Source organism: Xiphophorus couchianus, chromosome 21 (genome assembly GCF_001444195.1).
Source record: "Xiphophorus couchianus chromosome 21, X_couchianus-1.0, whole genome shotgun sequence".
NCBI lineage: Eukaryota > Metazoa > Chordata > Actinopteri > Cyprinodontiformes > Poeciliidae > Xiphophorus > Xiphophorus couchianus.
The window spans coordinates 20,905,464-20,920,632 of NC_040248.1; the positions used below are offsets into that span (position 1 = coordinate 20,905,464).

General features: G+C 43.0%; 1 protein-coding gene across 1 annotated transcript; it reads left to right on the plus strand.

Annotated features, from left to right (window-relative positions):
* The first annotated feature begins 6,160 nt into the window (after nt 1-6,160).
* bambia (BMP and activin membrane-bound inhibitor (Xenopus laevis) homolog a) lies at nt 6,161-10,817 on the plus strand. The gene is made up of 3 exons (XM_028005584.1): nt 6,161-6,798; nt 8,612-8,893; nt 9,793-10,817. Exons 1-3 carry the CDS (start codon nt 6,723-6,725, stop codon nt 10,209-10,211), a joined length of 777 nt encoding a protein of 258 aa, XP_027861385.1. The 5' UTR covers nt 6,161-6,722; the 3' UTR covers nt 10,212-10,817.
* The last annotated feature ends 4,352 nt before the right edge of the window (nt 10,818-15,169 follow it).

Consider the following 15,169-nt stretch of genomic DNA (forward strand, 5'->3'; position numbering starts at 1 on the left):
CTGCCCTGAGTAGTACTTGGTATAATTAGCTCAGCATATATTCAGTTCCTCCAGGTGTTTGCTAGTTGCTGCTGGCTAGTCTGAAGGAGCTGGCTGGGGCGAGTCAGTAGAAAGGGCTGCTCTGTGAGGCGGAAACTGCAGCTCCCACGAGTACCTGCGTCCTGGAAGGCGGTGGTCGATCCCACCAAGGCTTTTACAAACCCAAACTGTTGCCAGATTAGAGGGTTTCTCAAACATGAATTAACGAATCGAGGTAATGTTCCTGGAATGTTTTTATGAAGAAATAACTGTAACAAAGTTTATTTTACATAATACTTCCCCTTTAATACATTCGGAATATACGAGGCGTTGTCGCTTTATGCATTGTTTCCTGATATAAAGTGACGAATACATTAAAATGTACTTCTCCACGGCGGCGCTGTTACTTCCCACCTGCTTCATAAAGAGGGCAACTCCTCTGGAGACACCTGCTGGTGCATTACTGAACAGCAGTTTTCCTGAACCGTTAAATCATTTGACTAAGAAAATCTATTATTTTGACAATAGGCCATTTGTTGTAACTCGTTGGAGCTACCATTTTACTTATTTCTAGATTTTAAGCTAATGAAAAACTTAAGCAAAAATGAAGGATAAGTTTTCTTCCGGATGTTTCTAGTGAAAAACGGATGTAAATAAAACAAGCAGCATAAAACCAAGCATGTAGAACTGTACAATCTGGCTCCATCTAGTGGTAAAACGTTTAAACTGCAGCAAGAAATGACAGGAAATATTTGCGTTTTCCGTCCAAAGACTCAGCCTTTTTTTTACACAACTGTTGAAAGTGGTGTTGTTGTTTAAAGAAAAACTTTAAAAATAATTAATATTTTACTTTTCCCCATGGTGGTTGGGTGAAGGAATTTATTACAAAGCGATTACATGTGGTCTTTTTAAATCAGAATGATCCTGAGCAGCATATTCTCTGCCAGCAGAGGGCAGCATTGTTGTTTCCTTTCTTAAAATGATTTAGTAGGGCCAACTCAACCCAGAATGTTGATTTCAAGTCATAAATTAGTTTGTTTGGTTTTTTTTGTCTTACAGTGTGCTAGAAGAGACTTCAGTCTGGGTTTCAGTGATTTATTTATTTCCACTTAGAACATTCATTTAAAAACAGTCGATAATGGAGTCATAAAAAAGCCTTTAAAAGCCTAGTTTGTCTTTAGGTACAGCTGCCCGAAGGGGCCACAATCTTCTGTTTAAATAATTAAATGCAAGTACAAACAGCATGGGAACATCCACCCATTCTATTGTTCAGGAAGGAGACAGACTCTTTGTCTCTGAGATGAATGTGCTCTGGTGTAAAATGTGAGTATCAACCCGAAAACAAAGGCTAAGGATGAGTAAGACTGAGAGTGTCATTATCCAGAGCAAAACGAGACGTGTACCAACATGGGCTGGAAGGCCGTTCAGAGAGGAACCACAACTCTAAGAGTGGAGTGAAAAGGCCAGATTACGTTTTGCAAATTCACATGGAAACAAAGATTAATGATTGCAGACATGCCCTGCGGTCCTATAGTACAAAATCAAAGTCTTTGGCTAAAATGAGCGTCAATAAATTTGGAGGGAAAACAGGAACCATGCTAACTGTGAAGTACAGTGGTGGCAGCTTTGGGTTGTGGGCCGGTTTGCTGTGGGAAGGATAGGAACAACTCATGTGGAAAAAAAATATGTAGATATGAAACCACATTAGCCAATAATGTAAAGTTCGAGCACATAAAGGTTGTTCACACTGACATTAATCCTACGAGCTCTGCCGAGTTACGTACAAAGTGGCTCCAGAATACAGTCAGCATTTTGTTGTGGCCATCAGAAAAGAAATCAGTCCCTTCGTCTCGTGATTATCAAAACACACAAAAAGAGAAGCGCAGAAAAACTGGAACAGATTATTTCCGAAATGTAGCTCTCTACAGACAATTAGCTCCCCAAGAACATTACTTTAGCAAATACAGCCATAACGCTGGATGTTGGGCCTGTGGTCAATTATCAAGGCAAAACTGGAGGTAGGGTCATGGACAGGAAGTTGACCCCTAAGCTTTTTCCTGCTCTCTTTATTGACGTCGTTGAGCAAGATAAAGGCGTTGTGTATTTTGCATTAGTAAAATCGCTTTTGACTAAAAAAGCATTGAAGTTAAATTGGAAAAGCAAATTTTTGTCTCTTTTGGATGACAGACGGAAACACAGATCTCCTTCCCCCCCCCCAAAAAAGTCAAAAACAGTCAGTTTTCCGACTTCCGTACGCAGATCTTTTAACCAAATCTGGAACATCAAAGCTGCCAGAGCGGCTTTCTCTCTCTCTCTGTAAAACCAGTAGTACTGAACATTTCCCTTTGTTACAGTCAGGAGGGCAAAACTAGATCATGCAGGACGGAGACAGTCTGCCTGTCTGGGTCTCTTTGGAGACACTGATATGGCTCAGATCAAAGAGAGGACAGGAAGCACAAGAGGAAGACGTTTCAGGGAGGCCTTTCTGCCCCGGCTGGCCTCTCAGTGAGGGCTGCATGGAGATGACCTGGGTGGGACTACGGGGCATAACACATACAGCTCTTCAAATGGTTTGGTTTTTAGGACATTCAAAGTGAAATTCTCCAAAAGAGCTTTTTGGTCAATAAAAAAACCGAGTTGCCCGTCTCTCCTAAGTTACCACAACAGCATTCCAGCCATGAGGTTGCAAGAGGGGTGGAGAGCTGTTGTCATGCAGATCGGTAACAGGTAACACTTCCAAGTAAGCGTCTCCTAATGTGTGAAACCAGACGCAACCTGCAGGGAGCGATGACTTCCTACGAAGAAAGCCGCTCACATGAAACCCACCCCAGCGGGGGACACTCATCCTCTCAGCAGGAAGAAAACACGCCACGTTAGCATAAGATCAGGCGGTGAAATTTGATCAAACAGACCCAGAAATAGTTGTTTTTTTCTTTTTTTTTTACCCAAACATAAAGTTGAATCAGACGTAAAACTAAAATCCAACCACAAACCTGTTAAATGTATCATCTGACAATGATACATTTATTTACAACCTTGATTTTACAGAGTAAGTTGGTTTGAGACGATGGCTTGTTCAAAAAAAAACATTTAAACAATAATACAGCGGAATGCGACGCAGCAGAACAAGGAAGAACATCATGAAAAAGAGAAAAAATTTAAATGCAACCATATTCATACTGACTAAATGTACTTTAATACACATGATAAGTCAGCAGTTTTTAAAAGCAGACTTAAAAGTAAGGTTTTGACTGAGTTGATAATGGTTGATATTGACATTAGGTACTGAGCTTTAGTGTCTTTTTTGTGGAAGTTCTAATTTTTGTGGAATTTCAAAATGAAATGAGGATTGGACAAATTATGTACAAACTCTTGAGACCATCATAGTGATGAATTTATTAGAGGGTAAAGCGCAAGTATAAACTTACCAAGATATGATTATCCACCTGAAATGACAGAAAATTTCTGAGATTAATCTAAAAATTTCTGTTGTTTTTGGCAGAAATCTACTACTCCTTTTTTTCTATGTACTGACACGCTGTCGTAGGTTTATCTGGTTGATCTCCAGCGCTTATTCTGAAACAAGCAACCGCGACGTCGAGAGCATTTCCAAGTCCCTGCAGCATATCCCGGAGAACGGCTGCATCACTCGCTACTTCTGCTGAAAATGATAACCAGGAAGAAGTCCCCACCGCTCAGCAGTCTGAGACAGAGAGGATGTTTGGGTAAACCGAAGTTGCATGAGTTCAAACTGCCTGCAGTGCAAGCCAGAATATAAACAGATGTTTATCCTTTAAAGTCCTGAAGATAATTATTGTTACTCTCACCACCGGCCACGACAGCATCCACCATGGCTTGGGGGCGGGGGGGGGTGTTTCCAGTCAGTCTCTGGCTCAAACTTGGTAAAATACAAACATCTAAAATAGAACTTGACTCCTTCAGAATCTGTGTTGAAATCTCTGAAAAGTCCCACATCTGCAGTAAGGTTTAATAATTCCACGTTCAATGTTTTCATGTCTTTTGTGATATTGTTGGAACTTCATTAGTTTTTTCTTTTCTTCTATATCTTTGAAAGAAAACGTTCTATTTTGTGAAATCCTGCATATATATATTTCATAATCTGTCTGGGTTTTGATTGTCAGTCTACATTTGTTTGTAGGGGGGAAAAAAATGCACTCTTACATATTATGACTGAAAAGGACTAATCTTGGTACCAGCTGTGGCCACTAGATGGTGGTATTTAGCCAATATCCCGTAAGATCGCACTAGCAACTGTCGATGTTAAAGGGGGATTTCTAGAAATATTTAGAGAAAAATGTAAACACTTACACTCTAGTATAAACTGATAATTTAGCGCCAAATCAAATATAAACTGCTGAATAAATTAATTTTAAGAGTTAAATCATCCAGATACAAAGCTTGCACATTAATTAACGCAGGGGTCTCAGAATATTTTAGTATACATCTCTCCCAACAAATCCTAAAAACAGCGTGAGCTGACATTTTGAACCCGTCTCTTTCCACCTTTACTGCCCTTTGCACGGGATGTAACACCAGCCGTGGAGTGGCGCCTCCGTGGAATTGCACATAATTGCGGTAATTGCAGTGTCGTCTTCTACTTTGCCCGAAGCGAGGATCCTCGTCTTGTTTTCTAAGACCCACAATAAAGGTTGCTCGACGGTGAAGCATATGGCTCCGGTTCAGGGCGGAACCGCGCTATCACACCTGTAGGCCGAGGCACGGAGTCATAATGAGATTGATTTCATTACGAAGTGAACGAAAGTTAAAAAAAAAAGAAAAAAGGAAGTCCGTCTGGCAAGATACAGATGGCGCGTGAGGCTTGATACAGATCTTTCGCCGGTTTGTTTTGCATTGCCAGTTGGTGAAGGGGTAAGTGTGTGTATGTAGTGTGGGCGCGCGCGCTGGGGTGTGTGTGTGTGTGTGTGTGTGTGTGTGTGTGTGTGTGTGTGTGTGTGTGTGTGTGTGTGTGTGTGTGTGTGTGTGGACTGGGTGGCGCCATGCGCTTTTTGGATTGCTAATTTCTCTAACCGGCTGTCCACTCCTCCCAGCAGCAGCAGCGGTGTCAGCCTGAAGGAAGGCGGCTCAGCCCGGCGTCAACCTGGCTGCTGGCGCGATGACGCTGCAGGTAGCTGATACCGGACACAATGACCTGACGTCACACTCTAGCTTCAAGGTTACACCTTTAATCCTGTCATTCTTTTTTTTTTTTTTTTTTTAAATATATATTTATATGTAAAAGAATACTGATGTTTTGATTCATTCCCCATAAAGATTTTTTCATTAAACTGTGTTTATGTTGAGGAGCTGCAACATAAACAGGTCCGACCATCAACATACCATAATATTACTGATTACGTCAGCGCCGTAATTATTAAGTCACTTAAATGAGTACAACCCTGTTCTGTGATGACACATGGAAGACGCTATTATGGAAATAAAAGGCTATGAATGAAAGGTGGAGGGGATCGCTTGGATCAGGTCAGAATGTAGGGAGACGAGTTAGACCGGAAGTTAGGTGAAGTGATGTACAAAATAAAAGCTTGATGTGATCAAAGCCCAAAATGGACATAGCGCCGCTAAAATTAGGTGCCGACTGCTGAGCAACGAAATTACGAGCTACAATATGATGAAGATTTGAGAAATCATGAAAGTAGTATTTTTACTTGTACAATAAAGAAACAATTGCGTTCTCAGCTTATAAAAGGCAGAATTGCGTGGAAACTTTCTAACACCTTAGGACTCGCTAGTTTCTTCTTGGAGGAACAGACTAAATTATTATCATTTAAAATGGTAGATTTAAAATAATTTAAAAGGCCTAAATAATTTAAACAAGCAAATACAAAAATAAATACATAAATTTAACTCTTCAATCCATCAACAAACATTTTACAGTTGTCCCACATAAACTTTTTTGTTGTTTGATAGTTATGCAGGTTGAATAATTTTGTACTGCTCAGATTGCTCTCAATTGCTATTCAACCTCAACCTGAGGTTCGTGTGTGCCTATCAGCCTGTTGGTCTTATTCTGAAATTAAGTTACCGGATGTGCCCTGAGCTGCACTCAGATCAATTTTCTGCCCTTGGTGGTCGGACCAATCAGAAGGAAGGAAGGAGGAGCCTGGGTCGCTCGCTGCTTCTTCTCCAGTTAAATCGCCGCCGTCTCCAGTCTGAGTGTGCAGCCCCGCGGACTGACTCATCTGTTTTTCCACCCAATATTTCTCCGTTCAGGAATACAAACGTGATGCTTCACTGCGACCGGCCACTTAGAGAGGAGCGAGAGGACCAGTGGTGACGCCTTCACATCCCCTTCAGCCGTTTCAAAAGGAGTATATTCACATTTTTTTCTGTTTCTCTCTCTTCCTGGAGAAGAAGACCGTATTTTGGGGGAGTTTTTTTTTTTCTTTTCTTTTGATGTTGTTGCGAACTCCGGTAATGCCGAACCGCTTCGAAAAACAGGTCCACTAGCATTTCAGTCTCCATGCTGGAACGGAAGCTCTTTTTCCTGTGTGGTGGTGTTGTCAGGTCGGTGAGCTGAATGGCTCGTTTTTCACCCTAACTCCATGTAAGCCTTTCTTCCCTCCTTCCCACCCTCCGTTTTTTTTTTTTTTTTTTTTTTGGTTGTTTTTCTTGCGGCTCTCTGCTGCTGGATATAACCGCGGTCACTGCGCAGGAATTCGGCGTAAATGGAGCGCCAGTCCAGTTTCATTTCCATCTGGCTCCAACTGGAACTCTGTGCCATGGCGGTTCTTCTGACCAAAGGTACGCTCAGACTTCGCTCTGCTGACGGGGCATGTTTGTTGGCCTCTCCAGGCCCGGATAAACACTGTTTCAAGGGGAGACATGAAACGAGACTGCGGGGTTCCGAGTTCCGACGCTGAAGTTAGAAGGCGACTTCATAAAGGACTATTCCACCACTTTCTTTTCATCTGGTTTACCTGTGGTGTGGCTCTGGTTCACGAAGTAAACACTTGAACCGAGCTGAATCACGCTACAAAGATGACACCGCTTGTGATGAGTGAAAGGTTTACTTGTTAGGACAAAAAAACCACCAAAACACAAGGATACGTTGTAATAGGTTTTTTTCTGTTATTTACACCAAATTGAATGAATTTCTGGTTGAAAATTGGACCACAAAGTCTGATTAAAACCTGTACCGATTTATCTTCCACTTCTTTAAAAGACACCTTCTAACCCAGTCCAGTCTAAAGTCCAGGTCGGGATCAGGTTTTTCAAATACTGGAAAAACGATTTAGTTTTCTTAATTTGTCTATAAGCCAAGTGCGTCAAAACTAACAAGTGACTATTGATGGTTAATAACACTAACAGGCTGTTCTGCACTTTTTAAAGTTGTAACTTAAGTCCCAAAAATCAGAAAAAAAACAGGCTTTGATGCTTGATTTCAGTTTGTAATTTGCTTTAGTAACTTGTTGTTTGGACTTTAATTATCTATCAAAAAACTGGTGTCGTGTTTCTTTCCGTCTTGTTTTCTGGTTTAGTTAGAATTGGTACTGGTCAGGAAAAGCTTGGATCGGTGCACTGTTCCTATAAAAGTTAGAAAAGAAAAAAAATACTTTGTCTCTTTTTTTATGTTGCTTTTTTATACATCAATAAACGTCTGACAAATCACAAGCTGTGTGGTCAGAGCAGAATAAGGCGTTCCACGTTTTTGTTTTTTTTTTGTTTTTTACTGATCTTAATTTAGATTTTGATCTGGAGAGAGTCGAAACGTTTTCCAGATGAATAATAAAAAAAAGACACCAAGAGAAACCGAATTCTTTAAAGTTCCAAATCAGATCCCGAGATCCGTCTGGTACCTCTGGAAGTCGTAGCAAGCAAATATTCAAACAAAAACCTTTAAAAAAAAAAAAGTGACTAAAATTTCCTAAAGAAGCTGAAAAACACCAAAATTGTTGACTGTTTTAATAACTTGAAACCGTCAGATAAACTAACTTTACCCTACGAGGGTTAAACAACCCAAACTGTAACAGCTCATCTTCTCTCACTCCTGGTGCGAAGCCTCCATCCATGTATCGGACAAACTCGGGGGGGCCCAGAGAGCCTCTCCGCTCATCCCGGCTGAGGGCCCCTCCCTCTGGTCAGCCCACAAAGGGGCCTCTCCTCTCTAATGAAATATTCTCCAAATGACCTTCCTTAGCCCTGCTGCTCCAATCATTCACAGGGAAAACACTGATCTGATGAATGTGGGCCTTGCACTGCAAGCTCCCAGCAGCTACAGACATTTCTTTTTCTTCTTCTTCTTCAGAAACATTCAGGTTGATACATTGTATTGTTTTAGTGACAGCTAGCCAAGTCGCCTCTGGGCTGTGTGTTGCTGTGAAGAGCGAGGCGGCCGTAATGAGAAGTTAGCCAGAGGCTCTTCAGTTGAGCCCACTCCCAACCAGCAGAGCTCGGCTACAGGGTGGGAAGAGCTACGTACTCATTAGCATCTACTGTAGGAGAAGCTAGCAACAGTTAGCCAGAGGAAGACGTGGAGGAAGATTGAATGAAACCAGCTGCTGTAAAAAAAGAAACATAAAATTTAGTTTCTCTTACTCTTCTTCTCCTCCTCCAGGAGAGATCAGGTGCTACTGTGACGCGCCGCACTGCGTGGCCACTGGCTACATGTGCAAGTCTGAGCTGAACGCCTGCTTCACCAAGGTCCTGGACCCGCTCAGCGCCAACTCGCCCCTCACCCACGGCTGCCTGGCCCCCGTCTCCGGCGCCGCGGACGCCTGCAGTGGCGGCCGCCGTGCCGCCGACCCCCTCGGCGGGGCACTGACGTTGGAGTGTTGCCACGACGACATGTGCAACTACAGGGGCCTGCAAGACCTGACGCACACCAGGGACTCGACAGGTGAGGCAGCACGATGAAGTATGGCGATGGTCTGGTTGTCTCGAGGCGGCGTTGAAGCGATGGCGCACGAATAATGACGCAAGAAGGCAAAAAATGGATTTCATTTAGTAAAGACCGCTTAACAGGAACTGGAAGATATTCAAAACAAAGAACTCAAACCATAAATAAAATGGATCATGATGTTTCTAAACAAAGCTGCCCTTCAAAAAATATCAATCAGAATGGAAATTATTGCACTCATTTTAATCTATCAATCGATTAATTAGAATTAATTGCGACAGGCTTCCTTTGAGTTATTCTGAGGGCTTTTATTTTCCTTCTTTCAGTTTCAGAAGCAGCGTTTACTTTTTCCTTCTTTTTTTTTTCCATATCCCGCCTCATTCTTAATTTTCCAGCTTAGCAGAACTTAACGTTTTAAACTTTTAACAAGCCCCAGCTCCGCGCCTGCAGAGGCGCGAGAGCCGGGCAGTTTTTACCTTTAAGCTCTTGGAAGGAGATCAGATGCTCTGTGTTTCTTTTTTTTTATTGCGTGTGCACCGTGTAATTTTCCCACCGCGCTGGAATGTGCCTCGCAGGGCGAACATCCCCGACGTCCGCTCAGAAACGCGGGGCCTGTCGGGTTCTGAGACGGAGGAGGGACTTTTTCAGGGGGTTTTTTTTTTTTTTTGGGTTTGTTTTGTTTTCAGAGGCAGAGCATACGGTAGTTTATTAGCTCAGATTAATCTGTGGGACAAGGTGACTCATTTGTTTTCGCCTCTCCTCACCTCCTCTCTTTCTCTGTCTCTTTCTTTCTCTCTCTGTTGTTTGCCTTCTTTGCTTTTTCTTTTCTGTCGGGGGGGTTTAGAGCATCGCTCCTTAACAACGTAAAGCTAACCTTCCACTTGTCTCCACCTTCGCAGAGAGCCGTTACCCCGCCGACGGCAACCGGAACCTGGTGACGCGCGTGCAGGAGCTGGCCTCGGCCAAGGAGGTGTGGTTCCGGGCGGCGGTGATCGCCGTGCCCATCGCCGGCGGCCTCATCCTGGTGCTGCTCATCATGCTGGCGCTGCGGATGCTGCGCAGCGAGAACAAGCGGCTGCAGGACCAGCGGCAGCAGATGCTGTCGCGCCTCCACTACAGCTTCCACGGCCACCACACTAAGAAGGGCCACGTGGCCAAGTTGGACCTGGAGTGCATGGTGCCGGTGTCGGGGCACGAGAACTGCTGCCTGACCTGCGACAAGATGCGGCAGGCCGAGCCGGGCGGCGGCGGCGACAAGATCCTGTCGCTAGTGCACTGGGGGATGTACAGCGGCCACGGCAAGCTGGAGTTCGTCTGACTGCCTCTAAAAGGACATTCCTTTGTTTTGCTAAAACGATGCGGGACTGAGTTCATGCCGCGTGTTTTTGTTGTTTTTTTGCTAGAGGAGCACTTTACTTGAAAATGAAAAGGCAGATCTGTATTTAAACTTGAGAGGGGCTCGCTGAGGATCCTGGACTTTCTACACTGAAATGCTGAAGGATTCCAAAATTTTTTGTCTTATTTGCACATTTGTTGTTGTTTCTTTCTATCTTTTTTTTTTCAATAAAAAAAAAAAAAATCAAAAAACAAAACAAGATTTTTACACTGACACCAGGGTACAAGAAAAGGACTGATTGAGGAGGAGGAGAGAGAGAGAGAGAGGTCGCGGTGCTTTTGGACTGTAGGTGTGCACACTCCTCTGGATGTTTCATGATTCAAGCTTATTGTAAAGATTTAAATATATCTATATATATTTTTGTCTGAGAAAACTGACCGGTGTGCGTCTTCTTCGGAGTGAATGTTCCAACTTCTTTCTGTGATCAGACTAAAAGCTTGATTTTAAATGTGTGTGTGTGTGTGTGTGTGGAGGGGTGTGCATGTGTGTGTGTGAAAGAACTTCAATTAAAGTGACTTTTTATTTAAATCTGGACTCTCTGTTTCCTGGTTATTAGACAGTAATAACAGGAATATTATCAGCTGGAGAGCTTCTGTTTTGTCTGCCATGATTCTACCGACGGGTCACACTGAGGATTGAATCATCTGGTCATAAAGTTCCTATAAAGTGCTTTTTTTAAAGCAAGATTCAGCTGGAAATGTGAGTCTAAAAACTTGCATTTGGGTTTGGTTTGTTTGACTTGCAGTTATATCGACACACTGTAGCAAAATGAACTCTACAGTAGGACTCGTTTATCCATGACTACCAAATAATCACATTTCCCCTAATTTGGGAATGTTTTCCATGGAAAAGTAGAGTTTGCCTTGCTAACGTACCCACAAGTCTCGCTTTGTTACATTGCAACCACATCAATGTATTTTATTTACTCAAAAGACCAACACAAAATGAAGTAGAATGAAAATGAATGACAATCTGAAAAGTGTGGTGTGCATTTGAATCCAGCTTCCCTGAGTAAATACTTTTTCGATGAGCGTTTGGCTGCAGTGTGCAGATTAGACGGGTTTGGGGTCTTTCTCCGCCAGCCTTGCACGTCTACAGTTTAAGGTTTTTGCCTATTTTGACAGACGTCCTCTATTGGATTCACTTCAGGAATTTGACTATACCATTCTATCCCAAAACTTTAATCTTCTGCAGCCTATATGGTTCTACAGTATCGTATTGTATTGAACTCCATTTACTCTAACCAGCTTCACTCGCTCTCTGAAAGAAAACCATCCCCACAGCATGATTCTACCTCCACCATGTTTCATGTAAAGATGGTGTATTCAGCGTTTTTGTATTCTGAGTTGCAAACATTTGTTTTGCATGTACACACCACAAAGTCTGTTTAGTGGTACCAGAGTAAAAGAGCATGAATACTTATGCTGCGTTCAAGTTGTAGTCAGAACTGGGAAATTCCGACTTCCCAGGAGGAAAAATCAACTGGAATGATTCTGAAGTAGGATTTCCCACTGGGAAAAAGGAGCAACTCCAATTTGTAAGGCCAACTTCCTGTTTCAGTTTGATCTTACCGTCTACAGGACAGCTAATCTTATTAGACCCAGAGGAGAGTACTTTCAGGTCTGTCAGACGATTAAGTTCAATAAAAAAACGAGCTGTAATTGTTTTTGGGAAGATGGACTCAAGGTACCACTTTCTGTTTTGTCTCTCTTTCCACTTGCTTGTAGCAAAGCACCGCAAATGGCCGTTAGCAAACCTTCCTTCCAAACTCTTCCTTCCTGCCAAATCTCCCTCGAAGTGGGGATGCAAGCAGAAATGAGCAGAAGGGTAGGAGCCCACTGGTGACAGCTTGTTTGAAGCTTGAGGTCGGGTCTCTGTGGCGCAGGAGTGTCCAAACTCCCTTTCGATTATTTACATTTCTGAGAGTCCGAATGCGGCAACGCTCGTGACAGGAGTCGCCGCAAGTCGGTGCCGTGAGTACTGGCTGCGTCGCACAATGGATAATTGGGGTGAGTGGGAGCATTTGGGTTGAAAAGTTCACACCCTAGGGCTCATGGTTACCGTAGAAACCGCAACTAAGACATCTTGTAAGGATTTAAAAGTTGAGGTCCACTATTCGCAGAGCTCAGCCTGTGTTTTTGTCCATTAGGAGGACATGAAAACACTATTAGCAGCTAACCACTTAGCGGCAGCATGCATTAGTGAGGCTCAGGGCCTCCCAGAGGACTATTAGCCTTGTAATAATAACACTGTCCCCTGGCAGCCTAATGTGATGGCTGTTTTCTTTAGCTTGATCCCACTTTGTTGGCTAATCCACGGGTGTCCTGTGGTAACAGAGGTGGCGTAGAGAATTCTACAAGACCTACCAGCAACCAGTTCCTTCTTATGCCTTAGCTCTGATTGAGTTGATTGCATTACACTGATTAAACACACACACACACACCACACACACAGACACCCTTGTACTTCTGTACAAACTGAAGACTTTGTATTTACTTCCATTCATTTTAGTAACTCCCTTTATCCTTAACCAGTACTAATCTATTCCTAACCCTAACCTTAAAGGGGAAGTATTGTGTATTGTGTATTTTCCAGGCACAGAGTGCCATTTTAGAGCACAATCAAGTTTCTGTGTTGCCTTCAGTTGTTCTAAAGTAACTGAAGTAACTGGTATAATGACATCAGCTGTACAGTATTTCTACCAGGTGGAAATTGCTGTTTGCTAGTCTGAAGGAAGTGAGTGGGGGAGTCACGGAAGCTTGAAAACTGCAGCTCCAAGGAGGAGCTCTGGCCTCGAAGGTGGAGCTAGGTCCAACCTGGCGTTTTGCACTGCTTAAGGGAATTCTCAAACATGCATGAAAGAACCAAAGCAACACTCCAGATGTTTTTGATGAGGGAATCACATTATAACTCACAAGAGTTGCTTTAATATAATTCTGTCCCTTTAACTGAAACTTAATTCACACCATATATCTAGACCTAACATCTAATCCTGAACAAGGGGTTCCACCGTATTAGGACCGGGCCTTGGTCCTCATAAGACCTATTGGTCTTCAGAAGGTTAATAAATATGCCATAAATGGTCCTAGGAAGAACAGTTCAACAAGAACACACACACACGCCCACACACACACCCACCCACCCCTACACGCCCACACATACACACACACACACACATGCCCCCAAACACACACCATGATCACCACACAGAACCATGTGACAATCTATAATAGGACCTTCCACTGACTTACATTTAATCTAAACCAGACTTCATCACTAACTTTTGCTGTAAATAAGTCAAGTTGTAACAATTTCCTCTCATGATTGCCTCAAATCCAGAAAGTTTTGCCTGAACTCGTCCCAATAACCACATGCATGCGGTCCCCACAGGTATTACTGGCCTTGACGAGATTAGTGTTCTTATCTGAAAGGTCCCAGAGAAGTAGAAAAACAAGTACACACACATCAGAATGCCAGAGCTGGGCCTACCCCACACAAGCAGTCACCTCAGTCATTAGGATTAGCCTCTTTGTGCAGCAGAAGCCGCTCAAACTGTTTACATTCATATGCAAATGTAATGAGACGACCGACTGGCCTCCGTCAAAAGAGCCCCTGTTCACTTTAAAGAAACTACAAGGGACCCCTCTGACACCACCACCAGGTCGCCATTTTCATTCTTGTTGCTTTCCAGCAGGAGCCTGTGTGTGTGCCGCCTTTGCTCACCACCCCCTTCCACATGTCCTGCCTCCTCAGGTGAGTTGCATTCCTGACGCCGGATTAACAAGCATGCAAGTGATTTCAATTTGGGTGGTGCCCCCCGCTCTGCTCCCTGCCCTCTCAGAGGTCCTGTAACTGTCCTGAAAAGCCTTGTGCCCACTGTGGAGGCAGCAACATGTGGAACAAAATATGAAGTGTAAACACACATGGAACCTGTTAACACCTGCGCATGGTAATGGATGAACACCCGGGGTAGTAAAAGGCTTTTCATTAAAGCTTTGGAAGTGCTCACATGGCTTCCTTCCTCCCAAGCTTCAATAGCTTTCCTCCACTGAAACATGAGCATGTGTGACGCAGTGCAGATTAGTTGTTAAAATATTTTTATTTAACAGTCATGGTAAAGAATGATAAAAAGGCAATAGACAAACATTTATCAATTTAGAAAAAGAAGTACTCTTGGTGGACTGACACAATGCCGCTTTATATGAGTGTAGTTCCATTTCTGGCTACATGTGGCATGCTCAAAATAGTCCTAAGGCTTTCCCATGGTTCACTTGAAGCCGATCAGTTGACTTATGGTCGCATGATTAAAGGAAATTCGTATTTACACCCACGGCGCCGACCATCTTTGTAAGTATTTTGTGAGAAGTTGTACGAATGTCCGTAATTCCTCGCCGTGTCTGAAAAAACGTTCCTCAAAAGTATTTATGTTGCCTACAGATACAAAGACCAGAGAGTGGAAGCGGACTAGCTGAAGAGAAATTTCAACATTGGTGTCCCGAGCACACCAAATACACAAAATACGTCTACAAACCTCTGACCAATCACACAACACGACACTTAGAGCTCCGTTTGAAATAGTTCCACTCGGGCCTGGTAGAGAGAAGAGGAGGAGGAAGCCTCCCTGCGGACTGCATGGCCCAGTTTTTTACACAACTACGTCATCAGCTATGTTTCCATTGACATTAAAATTAAGCAGATTTAATTATGAAAATAAATTTGTTCAATGGAAACATGGCTATCTTGAACAAAACAAATCAGGTTTTTACATAAAAAGTTTTTGTATTAGGATCATGAGGTGTTTTTTTTTTTTTATTGAAAAAAACTGCAATCACATGAGTCATCTGATCAACAACCAGCTGTTACTACTTGTGGAAAAGAGG

What these genes read in the sequence shown, in the direction of transcription:
- bambia (XM_028005584.1), top strand. Translation starts at nt 6,723, where the DNA reads ATGGAGCGCCAGTCCAGTTTCATTTCCATCTGGCTCCAACTGGAACTC. An exon ending in GGCGGTTCTTCTGACCAAAG is followed by an intron (nt 6,799 to 8,611) that starts GTACGCTCAGAC and finishes CTCCTCCTCCAG; the next exon opens with GAGAGATCAGGTGCTACTGT. An exon ending in GCACACCAGGGACTCGACAG is followed by an intron (nt 8,894 to 9,792) that starts GTGAGGCAGCAC and finishes CCACCTTCGCAG; the next exon opens with AGAGCCGTTACCCCGCCGAC.